The sequence below is a fragment of the Urtica dioica genome, chromosome 7, assembly GCF_054948205.1.
Source record: "Urtica dioica subsp. dioica isolate 48M chromosome 7, U.dioica_male_clone48M_v1_H2, whole genome shotgun sequence".
NCBI lineage: Eukaryota > Viridiplantae > Streptophyta > Magnoliopsida > Rosales > Urticaceae > Urtica > Urtica dioica.
Window position 1 is genome coordinate 40,212,696 of NC_142762.1, and position 22,917 is coordinate 40,235,612.

The 22,917-nt window shown below is 36.6% G+C and overlaps 2 protein-coding genes and 1 long non-coding RNA gene across 7 annotated transcripts; all 3 read left to right on the forward strand.

The window, feature by feature from the left end:
* The first annotated feature begins 847 nt into the window (after positions 1 to 847).
* Positions 848 to 2,425, forward strand: LOC149391562 (uncharacterized). Its single transcript, XR_016300303.1, has 3 exons — positions 848 to 1,051; positions 1,727 to 1,767; positions 2,127 to 2,425. It is a non-coding gene; the product is annotated as an uncharacterized LOC149391562 (long non-coding RNA).
* Positions 2,426 to 2,483: 58 nt separating this feature from the next.
* LOC149391563 (phospholipase D alpha 1-like) lies at positions 2,484 to 7,174 on the forward strand. 3 transcript variants are annotated; one of them, XM_089619391.1, is made up of 5 exons: positions 2,484 to 2,917; positions 3,622 to 3,735; positions 3,878 to 3,931; positions 4,008 to 5,880; positions 6,565 to 7,174. In XM_089619391.1, the coding sequence occupies exons 2-5, from the start codon at positions 3,643 to 3,645 to the stop codon at positions 7,005 to 7,007; spliced, it is 2,463 nt and encodes an 820-aa protein (XP_089475517.1). In that variant the 5' UTR covers positions 2,484 to 2,917; positions 3,622 to 3,642; the 3' UTR covers positions 7,008 to 7,174. The 3 variants fall into 3 exon arrangements, with proteins under 3 accessions (XP_089475517.1, XP_089475518.1, XP_089475516.1); XM_089619392.1 differs by lacking the exon at positions 2,484 to 2,917 and adding an exon at positions 2,935 to 3,464; XM_089619390.1 differs by lacking the exon at positions 2,484 to 2,917 and having other exon boundaries at positions 2,935 to 3,735.
* A 5,234-nt stretch (positions 7,175 to 12,408) lies between these two features.
* On the forward strand, positions 12,409 to 15,786 carry LOC149391564 (uncharacterized). Of its 3 annotated transcripts, none has more exons than XM_089619670.1 (5): positions 12,409 to 12,894; positions 14,088 to 14,355; positions 14,825 to 14,912; positions 15,189 to 15,255; positions 15,390 to 15,786. In XM_089619670.1, exons 2-5 carry the CDS (start codon positions 14,223 to 14,225, stop codon positions 15,441 to 15,443), a joined length of 342 nt encoding a protein of 113 aa, XP_089475796.1. In that variant the 5' UTR covers positions 12,409 to 12,894; positions 14,088 to 14,222; the 3' UTR covers positions 15,444 to 15,786. The 3 variants fall into 3 exon arrangements, with proteins under 3 accessions (XP_089475796.1, XP_089475795.1, XP_089475794.1); XM_089619669.1 differs by having other exon boundaries at positions 14,093 to 14,355; XM_089619668.1 differs by lacking the exon at positions 12,409 to 12,894 and adding an exon at positions 12,919 to 13,650.
* Positions 15,787 to 22,917: the final 7,131 nt, after the last annotated feature.

Below are 22,917 nucleotides of genomic sequence, written 5' to 3' on the forward strand. Positions count from 1 at the left end.
AAATAATTAACTTATTGGTTGAATATTAGCTTAGGTTTTGATTTTTTGTGAGTAAAGTTAATTTACTAAATGATTGAATTAGTAATTATATTAATTAATTGAATGTTTTGAATATCAATTGACTTAAGTTCTGATTTTTGTAAATTTTTTGTGAATTTCAAATCCTTTACGAATCAGTTAATTAATTAACCTAACTCACTCCAGTACGTTAATTAATTAACTGATTCGTGAAGGAAGCAAGGGCATTAATATGGTCTGAGTCGAAAATATGAGCTATTTGCTTAATAAAATGAAACTTAACCTATTGTCCCAATAAGAATAGCAAACTTTGCTAGTTACAACAAATTTCACAAAAATTAAGGGTTTTTGTTTAAAGAGAGGTATTGATTTTTTATTTATATAATAATAAATAAATATTTATTTTATTAAGAGTATTTTGGGGAGTTCAAATTTTATTTTTGTAAAAATAAAAGAAAATTATTGTATTTGCAATATAACATATTTTTATGGGAGATATTTTTCATTTATATTAAATTGAATGAAGATGTCTAATTTTTTTTAAAATTGAGTGAATAAATATCGCATTTCGATTAAACACATGAGATAACGTTGATATTTTCTCTTAAAAAAATAGCCCATCAGAAAGAATTAAATTAAATTAATTGTTTTAATTAATTTAATTTATTTTTGTCTAATTGATTATTTTTTTAATAAAATAAAATTTTGATTATTTAAAAAAAATTAAATAATTGATTACTTGCAATAATTTATTTATTTTTAAATTTTCCAGAAAAAGTTCGAAAACCCAATAGAGAGTGTTAATTAAAAAAGGGCTCTATTTGAAGAAAATAAAAACAAAAGGGGCTATTGTCCGAATCTCAACCAGCCCGATTGTTTTCCATGTCTGAGCGCGCGAATAAACGTCCAAAGCGTTTTGCAGGGACGAAAGAAATGAATCAACGAAGGAAGATCGCAATTGATGTAGCACAAACTAAACGAAGGCGAACGCGAAATTATCGATCAAGAAAACACTCGCTAACATGGAGTCACTGTAAATTCCTTCCTTTCAATTCACTCACCTTCTACGTTTTTTATTTGTCTTCATAGAGATTGAATTTAGATGGTTTCTTGTCCTCTACGCCTTTCTGTTTTTTTTAGGTATCATCGAGTTTTTGGTTGGAGCTAGGTTTTCCTTTACGTTTGTAATTTCATTACGGCTACAGAGATGGGAATTGGTTTCATGTACCCAAACTTTTTGCATTGTCTCTACCTTTTCGGTTTCTGGATATTTACCATATCATCATTCTTTGCAAACAAATTACCCATAAATTACGAACTTGTTAGTGGGAATTCTTCTAAATGGCACTTGTGTTCTATAAAGTGTGAATTTCGAATTATTCTGATAATGAACGGGAAATTTTGGATGTTTCTGAAGTTTATAAGGTACACTTTCTTAAATTCGTATTAGAGCAGATACTGGTACTACTATTATCTAAAAAGTTCACATAAGAACTTCACGATCCTGATATTTTTGCTTGTTACTTCTTAAGATAGCTATGCCAAGTTCATATGCAGCAGTGGCTCATAGAAATTTTGCTTGAATTTAATTGATTTCGTGGTTTAATCTTTGGTGTGATTCAGATGCAAAATGCCTTGGCAAGATCGGCACACTTCTTATCTTCTGAGAACTGCTCTTGTTTGAATTTAAAATTACGGGTTGTTACAGGTTAAGAGTTTGAACCGGTTTACCCTATGAAAAATTTAGAGGTACATACAGAAAAACTCTGATAGCATGATGCTATTTGCTTGAATATGTTCCAATGTTGATAAGACATAAAACCCAAATCACAGGAGAATGGTGCGATATAATGCGGGTTAAATGGTATAAGAATATAATGAATGCAGTAAACGTTTCTAAGTATATTGTTGCTATCAATCACATAATCTTTCTAAAGGTGTATGTGGGTTAACAAATACAATTACTTCCCGACTTTTTATTTGCAATTTGGATTTTATATCAATTGTAGTAGAGAAGAAAGAGGTGATGTCTCTCAAATTCTTGCATTTCTATTCATTAAACTAAGCATGTTTTTCTTCATCTTCTTCTTATTTGTCTTTTCTTAAAGGTCATGTATACAGTTCTATGCTCGCGCAGTCTCGCTTTCTAACCATGCCAAACGATTCAGTGCAATGTCTCTGAATTTGATGTTATAAGCTGTAAGTGTCACATCAAGTCTAGTGATTTATATCTTCTAAGTTGTTTTAAAAGGAATTTCAGGTCGCCAGATTAATTGAGAGGGATTAAACTGCAATAACGTTGTGTACAATGCCTGCCAAAAAATATTGTTTCAGCAGATTCAGTTCTATCTACAGGACTGGGAAGGATCTCATAATTCTGCATAATCAATGTCATTTTACCTCGTGTATAGCCTCACTATTCACTAGTTTTTATTTTTATTTTTTTATTTTTTTTAATATTTTTTAAGTTTCTGATTAGGATTGCTAATCGATATAAGCAGACAATTGATCAGAAAGAAAGGCTTCGGTGATGTAATTTTTTTTTTCCTGTTAGTTTGATATGCACTGATATCAGCCGCATTGTGTCGTTTATTTATTCAATATTTAAAAATATAAACAAAATATTGCTACCCCACGCCTGTTTACTTGTCATGGAAAATAGCTCTGGTAAAAGGAATAATATTGCCAGACTACGCCTGTCATTTTGTTTTTAAGGCGAATTTGTTTGAACATCTCTTCTATAAGTATACTCTTGCCATGTCGCATGTCGAATTTTAATCTCTTATTCAACTGCAGGGATAAATTCAGTTGGTGTTAGAGATACTTTATCGCATGTGTTTCGTTTGATTTGGATCTCAATGGACGACGAAGAACGACTCGACTTATATCTCTACTTCAAGTCAGTGCATATCCATTTGAATCTACACCTAAATTTCTTATAATATTCTGTCATTTTAAACATGTCCATAAAGTTTAGTATCTCAATTTGTTTCAATATCTAATATATGAGCAAAAGACTTGTGAGTTTCGCTTTTGCTAAAGTGTCAAGCCCTTTCTCCAAAAAGGTATGATGTGGCTGGTTTTATTAAAGAATCTAAAAGAAGTACGGAGTTATACTGTTCCATTTTAGATTATAAGATTATTAATGGGAAAATTTGGCTTGGGCTTGATGGGCTTTTCTTAGAAGGAAAGGTGGGAATTGATTCTAGCTTGAATTCTCTTATGACATATCCCTTTCCCTTCTTTGCTTTCTACGTAACCAAAAACCAACACTCTTCCTCTTCCAATACCTATTCTCTGTCTATAATAACATGATTAGTCAAAGATCTTTCGTTGAAAATCCTAGCCGCGGCGACACCATTTGGTTCATCTGATCTTCGAACAACATCCTTTATCTTGGGAAGCTAAAATCTGAATTTTCACTTTTGAACAAGAATAAATCTTCAGTTAAGTAGATTCAAGTTCAACAATGTACCAATGTAGTCCGATTAAACCCATTCAGCTTTTATGTTATGCAAAAGGGATTTGGTTTTTGAAGAAATACCTTTGATTTCTGTACCGGAATTAAAGTGCGTTTATTTTTATTCCTTCCTCGAATTATAGCTTAGTAAACGGAGCAGAAAAATGCCTCATTTGCTTCACGGGACACTTTTCGCAACCATATATGGGATTGACAGGCTCCAAACTGGCTGCGGAATCAACATGTTCCAGGGGAAGGTAATTTGATCTTCCTCTTTGAATAAATCTGCTCTTTTTTTCTCTGAATTTATATTTATTCAATTGCATTGAAACTACTAAAATATATGTGTGCCTTCTTTTCAATTAATTTTTGGAATTGCCCACTTGGGACTCACAATAGTCTCCAAGAAGGTTCCTATCAAAAGTCAAGAGAACCGTACTATGTCGACCCGAGGTAATTTACACTAGCCAGTCAATTCAAGTCCGTCACTGTGTATAATGAGCCTAAATAACCTGTTTCTCATTTATAGCTTGTCGGAACCAAACTGTACGCAACAATTGATATAGACAAGACAAGAGTGGCAAGAACCAGGATGGTCAGCAAACACCCAAACAACCCGACGTGGCACGAGTCCTTCTACATCTACTGCGCTCACGTGGCCTCGAACGTGGTGTTCACCGTCAAGAACGACGAGCTCGTCGGAGCCACGCTCATTGGCAGGGCCTACCTCCCCGTCTCCGACATCGTCAACGGCGGCGAGGTCTACCGAGACGTTGCGGTAGAGGATGAGGACCGTAAGCCTATCGGGTCCAACATCCAGGTCAGGCTGCGTTTCATCCGAGCAGCCGAGGAGCCGAACTGGTCGTCCGGGATCGGGAGCCCCGAGTTCCAGGGCGTCCCGAGGGCCTTCTTCAACCAGAGGCAGGGGTGCAGGGTCACCCTCTACCAGGACGCCCACGTCCACGACGGGTTTGACCCGGAAATCGTCCTCTCCGGCGGGAAATTGTACCGCCCGGGGCGGTGCTGGGAGGACATCCTCGCGGCGATCTCCGGCGCCCGCCACATGGTCTACATAACGGGTTGGGCGGTCTCCACCGAGGTAAAGCTGACGAGGGAGCCCGGAAGCAGCCTCACTCTCGGGGAGCTCCTGAAACGCAAGGCCGACGAGGGCGTGGCGGTGCTGGTGCTCGTCTGGGACGACCGCACCTCGCTCGACGAGTTCAAGAAAGACGGCCTCATGGCGACCCATGACGAGGAGACCGAGGCGTACTTCCGCGGGACCAACGTCCGGTGCTTCCTCTGCCCGAGGAACCCGGACGGAGGGAAGAGCTTCGTCCAGGGGTTCCAAGTCTCGGCCATGTTCACTCACCACCAGAAGACCGTCGTCGTGGACGCCGACCTCCCGCCGGAGCTCTCCGCCGGCCAGCCGAGGAAGCGCAGGGTCGTGAGCTTCCTCGGCGGGATCGACCTGTGCCACGGGCGCTACGACACGCAGGACCACCCGCTGTTCTCCACCCTGGGCGGGGCCCACCGGGGGGACTTCCACCAGCCCAACTTCCCAGGGGCCTCCGAGCGGAAGGGCGGGCCCCGCGAGCCGTGGCACGACGTGCACTGCCGCGTGGAGGGCCCCGCCGCGTGGGACGTCCTCTACAACTTCGAGCAGAGGTGGAAGCGCCAGGTCGGCGGCGCCGGAGCCAAGTTCCTCCTCCCGCTCAGCCGGCTGGACCAGATCCTGGTCAGCCCCGCCTCCGCCGCCGCGTCCTACTCCGGCGACCCGGACCGGTGGAGCGTCCAGGTGTTCCGGTCGATCGACGGAGGGTCGGCCACCGGGTTCCCGGAGGACCCGAAGGAGGCGGCGGCGATGGGGCTGGTCACGGGAAAGGACAACGTGGTCGAGCGGAGCATACAGGACGCGTACATCCTTGCGATCCGGCGAGCCAAGAACTTTATATACATCGAGAACCAGTACTTTCTGGGGAGCTCGTTCGGGTGGAGGCCGGCGAGCGGCGAGGCGGCGGAGGAGATTGGAGCGTTGCATTTGGTGCCGAAGGAGGTGTCGCTGAAGATCGTGAGCAAGATCGAGGCGGGGGAGAGGTTCATGGCGTACGTGGTGGTGCCGATGTGGCCGGAGGGTATCCCCGAGAGCGGCTCCGTGCAGGCCATCCTCGAGTGGCAGCGTCGCACCATGGAGATGATGTACTCTGATATCGCGGACGCTCTGCGGAGGACGGGGATGGGCAGGGAAGCCGATCCTAGGGACTATCTCGCCTTCTTCTGCCTCGGAAAGCGCGAGGAGCGGGGGAGCTACCACCCGCCCGAGAGGCCCGAGCCCGACACCGACTACAGCCGCGCCCAAGAAGCCGCCCGTTTCATGATTTACGTTCATTCCAAGATGATGATAGGTCAGGCCTCCTTTCAACTAATCTTCCCCTTTTTCAATAACAGGCGTTGCAAGTCAGTATTTGAAATTCTGTATTGTTACTCAGCTTCATTTTTGTATTTGTTAAATAGTTCAACTTTTTGTAAATTTTAAGTAAATAGTCATTATGGTGAGGTGGTATTGTTGGGATGTTTTTAACATTCCATTTATGCCGTTGGAGTATGATGGTTTTTTACAATTATTAACAAATATTTATGACTATTAATGTCTTTTTGGCTTTGTTAGTAAAATTTCGTGACTATTTACTTAAAATTTACCAAAAGTTAGCTATGTGCTAAAATTTGAGTTTTCATATGACTATACACCTAGAGATCTCTAGGGCCAAAATATTATCACCTTTGATCTATTTTGACCATTTTCTTAGTACATATAGGCACCATTTGGCACGCGGTGATGCGTCAACGCTCTCACATATGTGGGACCCACTCCTCTCGAGGAGGGTTGCCCCGACAAATATATTTCTTTTCCCATTTAATAGTATTCTCACTTGATTAATCATTCCCATGAGATTTTCACCAAAACATTCAACAAGAGAAATTAAATAACGAATCTAGAACACTTAATAAACGGTTCATAACCCAGTTACTGTTTGAAAATGTGGTGAGGTAACAATTTTATTTATGCATTTATCAATTACTTTATGCAGTGGACGACGAGTACATAATCATCGGATCGGCAAACATCAACCAGAGATCGATGGACGGGGCGCGGGACTCCGAGATCGCGATGGGAGCGTTCCAGCCCAACCACTTGGCGGGGCCCGCGGCGAGGGGCCACATCTACGGCTTCCGGATGTCCCTCTGGTGCGAACACCTCGGCATGTTGGAGCAGCACCCCCTCGTGAACCACCCCGAGTCGCTGGACTGCGTCCGTAAGGTGAGGCAGGTCACGGACGATTGCTGGAACCTCTACTGCCAGGACCCATACAACGCCGCCTTCGGAGATCCCCACCTTCTCCCCTACCCTGTGGAGGTGACCAGGGACGGAATCGTCACTTCCTTGCCCGGCTCCGGCGAGTTTTTCCCCGACACCAAGGGAAAAGTACTCGGAACCAAGTCCGATTACCTTCCTCCTATTCTAACCACCTAGCATACTTCACATGTACGTATGTATTATAATATTCACCCACAAAAAATAAATGTGTGTATATATATATATCATAATATTTTATGGTAGTAGTTCACTTGATAAGAGTCAAGAAAGATTATTTGAAATCGATTTGGAATTTGGATGCGTAGATAAATATAAATATAAGCTCACGTACTAGTAGTATCAATTAGTGGACTTAGTATATAATCTGATTAAAATAAATTGGTTAATTAAAATAAATGTAATTTCCCTATATATTTTGATGGTGAGTCTATATAAAGAGAAACCCTAGAGATTGGTCACCTCAATCCATGACGTAATTTTTCTATGCCATCAACAAAAAACTCTCAAGTCTAAAGTCAAGTTGGCTATCGGAGGGTACCATCGATTCCGTGTCCGACAACGTGACTTTCCGAGTCGAAGTGGGAGGAAAATTTATGTGGCTTAACGATGGAATTTCCGTCGCACGAATTAAATCTTCATAGAAATAAGAAGTTCCAAGCTCTCAGCAGTCATTAATGGCAGACAAATCCAACGGCCCAGATTTAAAAAAAAAAAACCCGCGCAAAATGACTCGCCTTCCATCATCTTCTGTCGATACCCAACGTCACTTCTGCCTGTCATCGGAAATCGTTTCGTCATTTTCGTGCCACACAGAACTCCGTCAGACACTCAGCCAGTCTTGGAAGTTCTTCCTTCCGTCGTTCCGTTGCCAAATGCGCAGGTTGAGTCTAAAGAGGTCAATAAAGAAATATCAATTTCGGTGATTTCGCCACCGCTATCGTCGCTCTCGTCATGGATCAAGGTAGACTATCTTGATCTCTAATGATATGTGAAAATCATATAGCTCTAAGATTTTAGTTGTTTAGGATTTTTTAAATTATACTTACACCTCGTGCAACTTAATCTCAAACAAAAGATAAAGATAAAGTTAGTCCAAGGAATTTGGTATGTGTTGAGGTGCGAGGTCTAATTGATCCGTAGCTCTTCAAGAGTAAATTATGATATATTTGTGTTTTTTTTTCCTCATATTATCTTAACAATAATTTTTTTTTAGTATATCATGTAATTTTAATCGATAGTGTTAGTGTCGCTTGCGCTTGAACTGCTAATATATTATCTAATTTTGGTGAATAATGTCACTTCTAAAAAAACAGTAGCCTAAATATCAACATTCTAATTTTTTTTTTTTAATTCAATGTGATTACTCATTCGTATATGTTTGACATTGATTTGTGCATTTTGTTTATGGGACAAGCAAGCATGAAAGTGAGGGACGAGTGTGGCAATAGACGAGTGGTCCGATAGAAAAATAATTCAAGGGACGTTATCGTCAATCTAGTCGCGTCTCGTTTGTTAAATGAAACTGGAATTTGGATGTTCTAATTTGGATCGTTTTTTCATCAGCAGATATCTCAAGCTGTCGCTTCTCGTCTTATCCAGATCTCAAATGTATCCTTTGCGCTTTAATACAACAATTGAAAAAAAAAGGGACAACAAAACGGGTAATAAAATGTCTTTTGGCTCTTGACGTAAAAGAGGGTCAGGGCATGCCTATATATGTGTGACGAAAAGAATTGTCTAAATTTCGTATTTCCTTTATTCCATATGTCAATGAAAGTAGTTTATCTATATAAAAGAAGACACCTGAATATTATCAAGCTCAGTTGTTTTTAGGACAAAGGTAATCATAAAACTCTGGTTAAAAAAATGTTTACAACATTTTGGTGAAAAATAAAAACATTCTTCATGCCCATTTCTCATAATTTACAAGGAACTCGAGTTTCTATTTACTTATAGAAATGCAAAATCAATTACTTGAACGAAAAAATCTAAATGTGTGCCAAACTAAAATCTAAAGGCCCTAATTATTTATATATAAAAAAATATCGAATTGCAAAAAAAAAAAAAACCCAATTAAATGAATAGAAATTAAGGCATTCAATCATAGACAAATAAAAACGTATATATATATATATATATATATATATATATATATATTCACAACGTAAATATGAAATAAGATCAATATGAATATTTATTTAAAAAATCTAAAAATTATATTGAAGTTTAGAAAACTTGATCAAAGATTCATGTGAAAAGTCATTTGAATTTTGAACCAACTTCATTTATCTTATATAAGGTAGATGACGTAATCCTTCAAGTTTTAGCTAACTACTCCAATTAATTTTATTATTAATATCAGTAATGAGTATGCCTGTGCACGGTCCAGTCCGGTCCAAAATTTTATTATTAATATCAGTAATGAGTGCCAAAAAATCGGACCGGACCGTTCAAAACGGTCCAAAAAAACCCAAACCGGACCGGATAAAAAAACTGAAAAAATCGGACCGGACCGGACCGTTTTGAATCGTGTAGACCGGACCGGACCGTTTTGAACCGTTTGGACCGTTTTGAACCGTTTAGACCGGACCGTTTTGGACCGTTTTGAACCGTTTTACATAATTAAAATAAAAAAAAAAACCATTAATTTTCCACCAAAACAAAAACATATAGTCATGTATGTGAGAGAAATACATGCACAAATGCCTAATTTGGCTAATTGGACATTAATTTTTTTTTTTTCTATTTTTTTTAAATAAACCGGTCCGGTCCGGTTTAACGATTTTTAAAAAAAAATCGGACTGGACCGTTTGAAGTGAGTAGACCGGACCGGGGAAAAAAAACCGTTTTAAATCGGACCGACAGTTTAAAAATCACTGGTCCGGTCCGATCTACGGTTTTTATGGTTTTTTTGCGCCGCCCTAGTAATGAGAAATATATCATTAATGAAAGTCGTTTATTTCCGTCCAATGAATGAAAAAGTTGGTGAAGCATCCCAAACAAATATTTCTCCTCCGGGTGCCGTATCTACCCATCTAACTTATATTTATCCTTAAAGCGAATAACATATAAAGCATAATTATTTCCTCATTTCATCACTATTATCGTTCAGAAGAATAAAATACATTTAACCTTTTTTTCAACTTTTGAACAGTGAATATGATACTCTCACGTGTATTTGACAAGCCCCATATTGAATGTTGTAAATTAGAGGTTTTTTTTTTTAGCAAATGCTAAATCTTTCAATCTTAATTAATCAAATGCCCCATATTGAAATAGATTTTCATATTTCTAATGTTTTTTTTTTTTTTATTATTGATAGTCTTTGAAGTCATATTATTGCACAATAATACCCACTGAGAGATCAACACGCACCATTATTAACGAATATCCAATAACTTATAATAAATGATAGGTTGGTGAAAAATATAAAATATAAATACATCAAAAGAACTAATAATGATTTTTTTTTTTTGAGAAGTGACACTATTAACCAAAATTATATGATATATTGTAGCAGCGCAAACGCATGTATTACTATTTGCCAAAATTACATAATTTAGTATATGAACATTAAGCTAAAAGAGGATAAATCCTCCACTTGTAAAAATGCATGCATTTTTGCAGCACTCAACCGAAATATGTGTGGAATTACTACTAGATGAAACTAGGTATCACATAATGATAATTATTCAGTGGTTCTTAGCATATTCATCAATAGCTGCGATAGCTTTATTTTATTCATTTTCAAAACTAAACTCTACTTTATTTTATTTTAAATAAGGGCAACAATTAAATATGAAATGCACTATGATACTTGATCGTCGATGAAAAGAATATTGTTCAGATTGTCACATATAATGGCGTGCAAGAAGGCTGGCAAAAAAAACTCATGAGGCGCTACCATCTTTATTGGACTCTGTGTGTTGCGCATTGTATTGACTTGATGCTCGAGGATATGGCAAAGCGGACAAACATCGCCGAAGTGGTTAAGAATTCCAGAGAAGTCACAAAGTTCATCTACAACCACATAATAGTATTATTAAAAAAATGAGAGACGAAGGTCAAAGTGAGCTAATTTGTCCTGGTCCTACTAGATTCGCCACAAACTACTTACCCTTACAAGTCTGCGAAACAATCGATCTGGGTTGAAGAAGATATTGACTTCGGATTAGTGAGATCGATCTTCATTTCGTCCAACTGCAGCTGGGAAATTAGTGGAATCAAAAGTGTTAGACAACAACTTCTGACTACATATTGATAGCGTGTGCTAGAGTTGTGCACGGTCCGGCCCAAAGCCGGCCAAAAAATCAAATCGGACCGCTAAAAAAGGTCCAGCAAAATCCAAACCAGACTGGACAAAAAAACTGTGAAAATCAGACCGGACTGGACTGTTTTGAATGGTCCTGTCCGATTTAAACTATTTTAAACCTTTTAAATCAGACCGTTTGGACCATTTTGAACCGTTTAAACCGTTTTACATATTAAAAAAACCATTCATTTTCCACAAAAACAAAAAATATATAATCATGGAGGGAGACACACGCACGAATACCTAATTTGGCTAGCTGGAAATTAATTATTTTTTTTAAATAAACCGGACTGGATGAAAAAAGCCGTTTTAAATCGGACCGACGGTCTAAAAACTACTGGTTCGCTCCGGTTTACGGTTTTTACGTTTTTTTTGCGCCGGTCTAGTGTGTGCAAGGTGTTCGACCCTATGTACTATGCTTTGCGTTTGGTCGATACTGAAGTAGTTTAGACTATGAGCTTGCTTTATCACATCTTTGACTTAATGAAAAAGAAGTTTGAAAGCTTTCCTAACAAACAGTGTGTAGTGGATATTGCAGTTGAAAGATGGACGAGACAACTTTGTCATCCGTTACATCAAGCAGACAAACATCATTTCATTTATTGTTATCTAATTGTTATCTATGTATAATTTCTATTGTTATCTTTGGATGTTGTACATGTGGCTCACGACCTAAATCTAAAGTTTCAATATTGCGTGATTGAAAAAAATCAACCGAGTTTTATCCAATCGGAACGTTTATCAGGATTCTATTGATGTATTTTATTTTCTATTTGAGCTATATGTGTGTGGAACATTTTTATTTGATGATGGTTTGCAATGTTGTGGTGTGACTTAAACACTTATTATTTCATTCTTTGATACATTTTGTGGTGTAGATTTAAGTATGAAACATCTATGTTTGTTATGTATGATTTCAAGTTTTTTAAATTTGGACTTTATTTATAAATATATATGTATTAGTTTATTTTGTAACATTATTTCCGTTCGATTTTCTATCGGCAAGTCGATTTTTCATCGAAAACGACATTTCATTTGCCTTTTTCCACATTTTTTCGGTCGATTTTCTATCGACGTATCGATTTTCCATAAATCATGAGAATCGAAACGGAATCGGAAACGACATTTTTAACTTTACTATATTGTACAAAGAATGATATTTATTCAATATTGTCAATAAAATATTTATAAAAGATAAATAAACGAAGAATATATATTTTAATATTATTCTCACAACCCCGAGCCTTTATGTTATTTTTGTAATTGTTAATTGTACGCTTTTTTATTTATTTTTAATGTTAACTTTCGGTCTCTCTTCAGGCTCTTCTTCCGATCAGAGAGTTGGAGATTCGATTCGACGACATCGTTTGAAGCTCTCAAACATGTCGTTTTCAAGGCCTGAAGTCAACTAATATCTATAATCTCGAACCGTCTTACTCTCCCACACGCACCCACAGAACAGATTATATATTTACATATAACATACAAAAGGAATTTTATAATTCGTGCTGGGAATTTTTTTTCAAATATTTCTATCAGAGTGAGAATATGAGTGAGCCTGTATGTATTTGTATTCGTATTGGTATTCCTTTGCTTGTTTCGCTTCCCATCGTTTGTTCAGATTAACGAGGCGTGTCTTTCATCTTCGTGGATTGAGCTGATCGGAGCTTAGCAAATGCAAATCTGCAGATTCATTCCTTCTTGGATCTTTGACATTCTCGCTTGCATGGGGTAAGTTTTTTTTTTTTTTTTTTCCTTTCCAATTCTTCCTTCTTCATCGCACATCGGTGTTTTTGCTTTCTGTTTGGTTGCTCATAAGTAAGAAAATTTGCTCAAGCATCTGAGGTTTTGATTTGATTCCCGAGAAAGACAGAGAATCGGAAGTTGATGGAGTAGATTTGGGAATTTCGTCTAAAATTTTGAAATTCTGTGTTTTATATATATTAATTATTTTGATAGATTCTCGCGGACAAACATTCATAAATAAGTAAAACAATCTATTATGTTTTTTTTTCAAAAGTAGAAATTCATTTACTGTTCATCCAAAAGCGGATAGGTTTTTCCTGTTCAAGGTCTGCCAAAACACAGCTAGATTTATAGTACAACAAAAGTAGTCTTTTATTCCCTATCAGATTCCTGAACTTGAAATTGAAGCTTTTACAACTTTGGGTTTGCTTGTTTATGAAGCGAGCTACAATAAGAGAACATGGATTTGATTTGCAATTCTTTACTTCATGCCTTGGACATTTGATTTTCTAATATACTAGGATTTTCGTAGCCGTAGCTAGGCCTTCTTGGTTCTGTTTGGAATTTTTTGTTTTTATCAGAGCCACCATGTACACAAACTGTTGTTTTCTCTCTCAAACCGAGAGATGCTTCGGAAAAAGACCTTGCTGTTCTTTTTTGGTCTTTTCTGGGGCTTGTTTCCGAGCTTTCGCGCTCTTAATCTCAGAGAATTTCAAGAGAAAAGTCAAACATATGTTCAGTGTAAGAAAATCGTTATTTTTGCTTTATGATCTTCCTGTGCTATGAAGAAAAATATTTAGTTCTCGTAATCCTGGTCAGTGCTTTTACCTTCTGTTTCAAGGGATAATAGGGACTAGTTAGAAATGTTTAATGATTTTCTTAAGAGGTTGATCCGAATTCATTCATGGAATTTTTGTGCTTATAGATAATTGTCTCCAAGTTTATTTATTTTGTAGCATTTCCAGTGGCACTTACGCTTATGAGTTGATCAAGCGAATTATCATTATTTTCAAGATAGGGAAAGAAAGATCCAGTCACACTTCTTATGTTAATAGTTTCTGCTAGTCTCGTGGGCATTTCAGACTTTCAACATGGCGGGGGTCTCATAAATCTGCACATATAGTTGATGGATTTTGTGTTAATCGATGTATTTGTTGGTGAACCTGATATAAAAACAGTGCAGAGGTTGTCTAGGATGCTGTATCAAACCGTCACTGATCATCGCAGTTGATGAGCCTTCAAAGGGGCTGAGAATTCAAGGCCAGCCAGTGAAGAAGCCGAGTTTTTCAGACGAATTTTGGAGCAGTAGCACCATGGACATGGAGCACGGCGCTCTCAGATCACAGAGAAGCATCTCGTCGATAAGCACTTCGAATCTCGGACTCGATTCCCACAGTTTCACTTCCTCGACCAGCGCAACCAATCCTAAAGAATTCGTAAACCACGGCAAGTTTTTATAGCACTATGTTAGAGTTTTGGTGACCCCCCAAATGGGTTTGGTCGGCCCGAAAAAGTCTGATGTGCGAAAAGTTTGTTGTGGGTCGAGGGATCGGGCCTATATAGTTTTCTGAATTTTTCCAAAATCAGGTTCGCGGACCTTTGTAGTTTCCAGATTTTTGCCTAGGGTTTCATCACTTTATCTTTGGCGTTTCTCCCCCCCACGCTTGTACTCCCTCAAATTGTAACCATTTTTTTGACGTAGGGAATTCGTTTCCTCTGCCCGCGGTTTTTTTCTGTTTTATATTTTCCACGTAAATCTGTTTGTTTTTGTTTTCATATATTACTGCTTTACTGTATTAGAGTTCTAACAAAATATGTTCCATCTTGCATTTGATATCTGTTTTCTTTTTGGGGCATGGATCCGTTTGCTGTTTGTTCTCGTTTCGTAGTAATGTGAATCGGTGGATGTGTTTAGGTCTTCTTCTGTGGAACCAGTCAAGGCAGCAATGGCATGGAAATAAGAAGCCTCAGAGAATTGTTCAACGGCGAGAACCCCGGTTAAGGTAATGATCTATGCTATCCCACTCATAACATCTTTTACGAGTAATAGGCGTAATAATTTCTTTTCAAGGTTCACTATGTGATATGTTTCCACATATTGCTTGTATGCAATATGTGGGGCAATAAATTGAAAATATGAAGAAACATTCCTAGCTTGTAACTTGACTGGTCTTTTATAATTTGCTTCCAATGATCAGATAAAAAGAAATAGTCTGATTATGCAAGGAAAGAAAAAAAGGTTACTCTGCATAATCACTTACCAATAGTCTATTTCGCAGTTGGAATGCAAGTTATGAGAGTTTACTTGGAACCAACAAGCCTTTTCCACAGCCAATCCCTCTCTCTGTAAGTTGCTTTCGCACTCGGGTTTTCTTTTTCTTGCTAACGATGCTTTATGTATCAACCAAAAGTTTTGTTTTTACTACCATAGCTTGCTCTATTTCTTGCAATTTTATTTTATTCTTAATCTTGATTGTCAGGAAATGATTGAGTTCCTCGTTGATATCTGGGAGCAGGAGGGTTTGTACGATTGATCGAATGATACATGACACCTCGGTCTTTTTCTTCTCTTCGGTATTTCCATTTGCAACTGATGTTCTCTGTTGTGATTCATGTAAAGTGTTTTTGGTGCAAAAAATATTTCTATTGCAGCCAAATTATTGATTCTAGAGTTAGTCTGCACTAAATGAGTGTCAACATTATGTGTATTATAACCTGTCACTGTAAGAAACCTTCACAGATTTTAGTTTTTATAATTGTAATGTATACCTGATTTGGCTTTACCTCTAAGCCCAAAAACATCATAATTGGCCTATATATTTAACTGCTTGAGGCCTAGTTTGGTGATTCTAAATATCTAAACCCGGTATTTGATTTGTTCTCTGAGTCCAGTACAGAATGAAGGCCGAATCGAGCCGATGATTCGGGTCTTAGAAATCGCACTTTTGATTCAGTCTACTTTGAGCCCTGAAATCCGAATTCCATTCCACTCTAGGCTACTAGGAGCTATAAACTGAAATGTCAAATGATTGAAAAGAACTTGGCTATACGCTTGGACAGAGCAGATAATAAAACCAGCAACTGAAATGAAACCAGCTTAATAACTGCTTATTCGAGCTTGTTTTTTATTATTATTTACAAAATTCTCTCATATAGGATAAATATTCAACTTCTTATATATTTACTAGCCTTCCTTCCCTTACTTATTTAACTTGCATAAATTCGATAGCATTGAGCTGAGTCTATTTCCACTCAGGTTCTGTTATCTTGCCCACCTTTACTCATTTAAGAAAAAAAGGTGTCAAATCTATCTAATAATGCAAAGGAAACGAATGGCTCCAAAAATATATTGAGCATATTAGAAAGGTGTAATATATATATATGAAGAGGTGAGAAGAAGAGGCCTCCAATTTGGACTAAAAAAGTCAAGGAAATGCCTTTTCTATTTTCCTACCGAATAAAGTTATGGTTCCGAATTTGCTGTGTTTCCGTTTAGTGTCAAAATATATGATTCCGTCTAAAGGCAATAATATAAATAAATTTTATGTTTGTTTACATATATATATGGATATATATGTTGGTTTAATTTCTGATGTCATTTCATAAGCTATATATACATATATATATATATATATATATATATATATATCGCTTTGTAAATGGTCTCTTCTTCTTAGTGGAGACAGAACATTGAATCTAACAAAAGTTTTGTCCCGCGACTTGCAACACTGAGAGACTCACTTGGGCCATCCTGATGTGAACACATTATAAGATACAAGACTATTTTCAATGCATATGTTAATACCGACGGTATACCGTCAGAAAATAGGAAATCGTCATAAAATAAGAAAAGAAAACTGGGTACAAAATTTTTTATAACTCACTACCTACTGATATATTTTCGGTATTTTTTTTTTAATTTTAAATAAAATAAATTACACTTTTATCATGATCATGAGCTATTTTAAAACTATTAATACATGCACAACTGCATTTAAGGCTTCATTTGTACATACGATCTTTTTTATTTGCGCACATACATAAATGATCAAAAAATTTTGTGCATATATATGTTCGATTTTTCATTGTGAATACGATTCTTTATTTTGCTTTTATTATTATATATATATAAATTTGTTTATATATATATATATATATATAAATACATAAAAATACATATATCTATGTATATTTATTAGACATGTTGGTATATATTATATATATTTTAAAAAATAAATATACAATATATTTATAATTATATTTTTTATAAGATATTGGTCGGTATACCCGTCGATAAGCAATATATCAGTGATATCTCATCAGTAGTCAGTATGTATGTTTTTTATAAGATACCAATCTATATACCAGTTGGTAGTCGATATATCAGTAAAATTAGAACCTCGATATTGATATCGGTATTTTAATTCTTAATGTTAATCTCAATAATATATACGACTTTACAAAATATGGTATTTGACAAGATACACTTCCTCGATGTTTAAAACTATTGGAAATACTATTATTTATATTCAATTAAAAAAAACTGGAATTTTTTTTAGGGTAAGACTTTAGTATTGTTCTTATCAAACCAAAAGAAGGGAAATAACTATTATCAAATATAACATTAGGTCTTTAGCTAAATAGCCACAATAATCACAATTTGAGAAGCTCACACTAAACCACATCTATATATTTTCTACTAAAGAAAACTCCTGAAAACACTACAACTCATGAGATAAAGTTGAAAACTTTGAAACCACCCTTCAAATAAACTAGGTCGTAATATATATTGGAGGAGATGTTCTAGAGATGCATATTAAAACTCTGATTAACGGTGCATAACAACATATAAACCAAAATTTGTTGCTGTTGCTTTGATTCCTAGATAATGATTTAGTCTCAAACCTCGATTAATCGTAATTGGAATACAGATCTTGATCCGATTAACGTGGATCAAATGTGCGTAACTTCTGCATATACCAGATGTATCATGCTTACTAGCCTAAGAGACAACATTACAATTCACGCAATCTTACGTTGTAGTACTTTTTCCATGAACTTTTTGTCACACTTATATTAGTAATAACAAAATTCTTAAAATTTAAATAGTATGAAATTAATAATTAAAAACAATCAATTATATTTGTGACTATATACTAATCTTGTGAAATGCATAGAAAAAAAAAAACTAGATGAGAAGAGAGAAATAATGTTGAGAATTTTGAGGAAACTATGGATAGTGACTCAATGCTATGAATTAATTTATTTTGCATTACATTGTGTCAAATAAACTTACCAAAAATTATTATTTTTTTTTTAAATTACGCTAGCGGTTTGAACTGGAAACACGACTGAATAAGCTCAAAAATCAGTTTTGATTCTAATTTGATTCCTTAATAGTCCGGTTTGATTCTCGATTTTTTAATTTTGAGAACCGAAATATGATTCGGAAAAATAATACGTGACCTCTCATATCCCACACCCCTACTATAGAAGTTGGAAGGTTTTTCCATAAGATATATAGTTTATGGGATCTTGAGAAGAGACGGCGGTTCATGTCGACTGTGTTTTATTTGTGACGCGCTCACAAGGGCGGTCTGGTTTGCTTTTGCCTTACAAACGAGATCGGATACGAAAATATTATAATTGTCAAAATTTTGTATAATTAAAGGACGTTTTCGACTATTATTTTGTATAAATTATAGTAATAAAATTTATTTATTTTGTTGGTATATATCCAAAGACTTATGTCGTATTAATTATATTAATATCATCAATTTATTTTGTTGGTATATATCCAATTCTACACCCCCAAACTCTAATGAAGAACCAATATCCAACTTGCGAAATACAAAGCCAGCCAGAAAGCTTAAATGAACCCTCCTTTATTTATTTATTTTTTTTTGCTTAAATAATTCAAACCCGATTAGATTCATTGATATAATTGATTAGTGGGGAATAATATAAAATATAACTCTCGTGCAGCTAGAATTTGCTGTACTGTACCTCCCCAGTCTTGATTTTGGTGGTGCCTATTGAGTAAATAGTAATAATGATGTTTGCACTTTTAGCATTGCGTTGAATAAAAAATGATACCACAACTTGCTACTTCTTTTTCAGCAGGTAAATTATTTTCTTAACCCAACCAGGCTTAAACAATCGTAGTTAGCCTAATTGAATTCCCATATTATATCTACATTCGGTGCACTGGAAAAAAGATGCTTAATTAAGGGGACACAATTTATGTACAATGGTTGGAGACTCAGCAGCTTTTGATATGTGTCCTTTTAAATGCATTTAGTGTCATCAAACATTGGAATTTAAGAAACTGTCAGTTTCATTTATAGTTTTTCTGTCATATATCACTGACAATAAACTAAATATGGGGCCCTTTTTCGAAGATTTAAATACTAATATGACTCTAAAATATGTGAAGAAATAATTTGCATATAGATGAATGGAGTCAATGGACAATTGAAATTAATTTATTTCGGTGACAGTGGATGCTGCGCTAGATCGGGACCAGGGAGGATTCGGCGTGGGGTGCATTGCTCGCGACCACACCGGAAGGGTGATAGCCTCGCAAACGTTTTCCCAAGCTAGAGGGTTTTCCCCTCAGCTTGCGGAGGCGTTTGCGGTTCTCCAGGGCGTAGTTTTGGCTAGTAGCATCGGCGGGTCGAGATTGGAGCTTCATTCGGATTGCTCGGAGGTGGTGATCAAGGCGGTGGCCGGGGGAGAGATTCCAACGACTGAGCTCGGGACGATTTTGCACCACATCAAGAGAGAGGTAAATAATTTGATTGAGTTTAAAATTATGCATATTCCTCGTGTTTGTAATATTGCGGCTCACAATTTAGCCCGTTTTGCTGTTACTCAAAGTTCGAACTCGAGATGGATGGGGCTTGTCCCTCCATGCTCGGAAGAGGCTATTAGAGCCGATGACAAAGAGATTCAATCCCACATGTCGGGATAGGTTTTTTCGTGTTTGGTTTGCTGAGTTGGATGCGTGGTTGTGTTTTTGTTCCTTTTCTCTTGTAACCACGGTTTTCCTCCGCCATACGTGAGGGCTTTTTGTTGAAAGGATAAAGAAAGAGAGAGAATCGGAGAAGAGAGAGAGTGTTCCGAGACTTTGAATATTTCCTTATATTTAATATGAATTTGTATCACCTATTTATACATATGGTGGATACAAGAGAGTGTAATAAATACATGTAATAATACTATCTAGGAAATAGAAAGTAATAAATGTTACACAGAAAATAAGACATAGAAAATAGATGACAAATAAATGTAATACATTTTCCCATGTGAAATGAGTTCCAAGGAGTTAGGACTTCCGAGGTACGCTTGTCAGGAGGAAGGCACGCTTGTCAGGAGGAAGGGCGAACTGACGAACTGACGAGCTGCCGAAGTGACGAAGTGACGAGCTGCCAAAGTGACGAAGTGACAAGCTGACGAGCTGCCGAAGTGACGAGCTAGCACGAGAGGCGAACTGACGAGCTCGATTTCAACACTTTTTATGATATCTCTGTGGCACCGCCCACGTTTCTAAAAAAAAAAAGTATTTTTTTTAAAGGTACATGGCTATTTCAATTAACTAACAAATAATTAGCTGTTTAGCCATCTAAAACACTAGCAATTTGGTTTTAGCCAACCTTTCGTTAATTTCCCGTAAATAGCCATCTTGCTTACGTGGCAGCTTATTAATTGAATTAGTTTTACCTTTTTGTCCTTACGCTATTTTAATTAGGCAGTTTTTTTTTTTAATTTCGAATTAAATATTGAAACCGAATAGGGAAGTTTTCAAATTTGAAATTTGAATTTTGAGCAGATTTTGAAAGTTCTCAGCCCATTAATTATTATGTATTTGTAAATTTTCAGCGTTGACTTTAGCTAATTAGTTTCTATTTTCGTTGCAATTCATTATGGATAAAATCTGTATATATATTCTTCATTCATTGATATTATTTTGTCTTCCATATATTCATAATTTCCAGAATTTTCGTGCCCAAAATATTTCCAGAATTTTTTCAATTTATTTACACGAATATACTGTAAATAGGCTTTTTATTTACAGTGAATATACTGTAAATAAGCTTCGTATTTACACGAACATACTGTAAATATGATATCTATTTACACGAACATACTGTATTAAAAAAAAACATAAACTTCTCTCAGCAAGAAGCTTGTCGATTTGCACATGCGTTCCAGGAACAAGAATGAACTTGATTCCCATGTTATAAAGGAAAACAAAATTCCTGAGAACCAAAATTAGTCGAGAGTAAAATAAAATCATAGATCGTTGCCTTGAGACACGGGATCGTCGCCGCCACCTTCGTTGCCACCAGCAGCAGCCCCACGCCGCCCACCGCCGCGTACCCCAAAATGGCCCGCGCCTTCGTCGCCGTCCACCGCGATCGCCGCGTCACCTCTTCCACAGCGTCCTTCTCATATTCAAAATCGCCAGCGGGATCGAGGCCAAGCGCGCCGGTGGTGGGATCGATGTGGATCACCTGCGTGTCGCGGCGCCCCACTCCCTCGATCTGTCTTTCTCGACTCTCTCTCTCTCTCTCTCTGCTCTCTTTCTTCTTTCCTCTTTCTTTCTCTCTTAATGATCTTAATTAATGATCTTAATGACGTCCTTAATAACAGCGAGCAGTTATATCAGAATATTTTGTGTTAAATGTTTTATTTTCAGCATGTTAATGGGCGGGAACGGTTGGGAGGTTATTTTGGTATTTTTATTTATGTCAATAAATTGGGCTGACTATTAACACGAAATTAACTAAATGTTGGATAAATCCAAAACTGTCTAAACTGAGAGGCTATTTAGCTATATAACCCATTAACTAATTCATTATTAATTGTTAAATCTGAGTGGCCGGAACCATATAGGACCGAAATTCTGTTCTATTTTGGAAAAGAGAAAAAAAAGTATTGAAGCTATGTTTTGATTATGTTCATGAAGAAGATGATTCTGGTACGATTCTTCATATTATTTTGAACTTTTTTAATCTTTTAGAATATTATAGTAGAGTTTGATTTTTAATTTTATTAATAGTATCGGAACTAACTTACGTAGTGTTTGGGTTTGGCTAGAATTACCGGTATTATGCGAACCGGAACCTTCTGTTCCAATTGGAAATGGAATTCCGGAATGGATTTAGACGGATGTTTATAATTTGTAAGTATTTTACAAGATTGCCATTTTTTTAAAATTGTTTTATAAATACTACTAATTTCTTTGATCATTTTTGCAATGACTCGAACACAAACTCTTCATTTTTAATAGCTAGCTCCTCTTGTTATTACGCAACAACATAATATCAAGTTTGTAAATTATAAATCATTACACAATATCAAGCTCTTTTTTTTTTTTTTTAATTGATGTATATAGCATTTTGTATTTGTCACTACTCAAGTCCATCTCTTTGTTTGGAAGATTGGGTATTTAACAATGATCTAATCCCTCTTTCCGGATTGAAATATTTAAAAATAATTTATAATTTTCTAAATTAAAGAATATCAATCTTTGGGTCTTATTCCTTCGTATTTCATAAGCTAATCTCAGAAAGAAAAAAAGAAATCAAACTTTAAGGACCATTGGTAAAATTTGTCCAAAAACGTTAGGGACCATGTGGGCAATGGAATCATATTAGTCGACTTCATGCACAACATGAATGATGCTTTACATATATAGAAAGTAGTGATCACCAATTAGTGGGTCATAGTTGAATTAATTACATGTTGATATTAATGTAAAATTCTATGTGTCCTTTGGAATAAGACTAAGGATGTGATACTACTACTCACGATAATATACACTCCTCTCGCATTCACAATTCAGCGGCCAACTTTGTATGGCTATTATTTTCTCTTATCTGATTTGTGTCCATCTTCACTCTTGGACCTTTACTTTTTGCTTGAGTGGTTGTGTAACCAGAGAGAAAGAGATTGATCAAGAGAGAATTATGATCTCATCGATCCCTAAATATATAATTGTGC

Coding starts and splice junctions, on each gene's coding strand:
- LOC149391563 (XM_089619391.1), top strand. CDS start 3,643: ATGCCTCATTTGCTTCACGGGACACTTTTCGCAACCATATATGGGATT. Junction 3,736..3,877: donor TCAACATGTTCCAGGGGAAG/GTAATTTGATCT, acceptor GACTCACAATAG/TCTCCAAGAAGGTTCCTATC. Junction 5,881..6,564: donor TCATTCCAAGATGATGATAG/GTCAGGCCTCCT, acceptor TACTTTATGCAG/TGGACGACGAGTACATAATC.
- LOC149391564 (XM_089619668.1), top strand. CDS start 13,498: ATGTACACAAACTGTTGTTTTCTCTCTCAAACCGAGAGATGCTTCGGA. Junction 14,913..15,188: donor CGGCGAGAACCCCGGTTAAG/GTAATGATCTAT, acceptor TCTATTTCGCAG/TTGGAATGCAAGTTATGAGA. Junction 15,256..15,389: donor CACAGCCAATCCCTCTCTCT/GTAAGTTGCTTT, acceptor CTTGATTGTCAG/GAAATGATTGAGTTCCTCGT.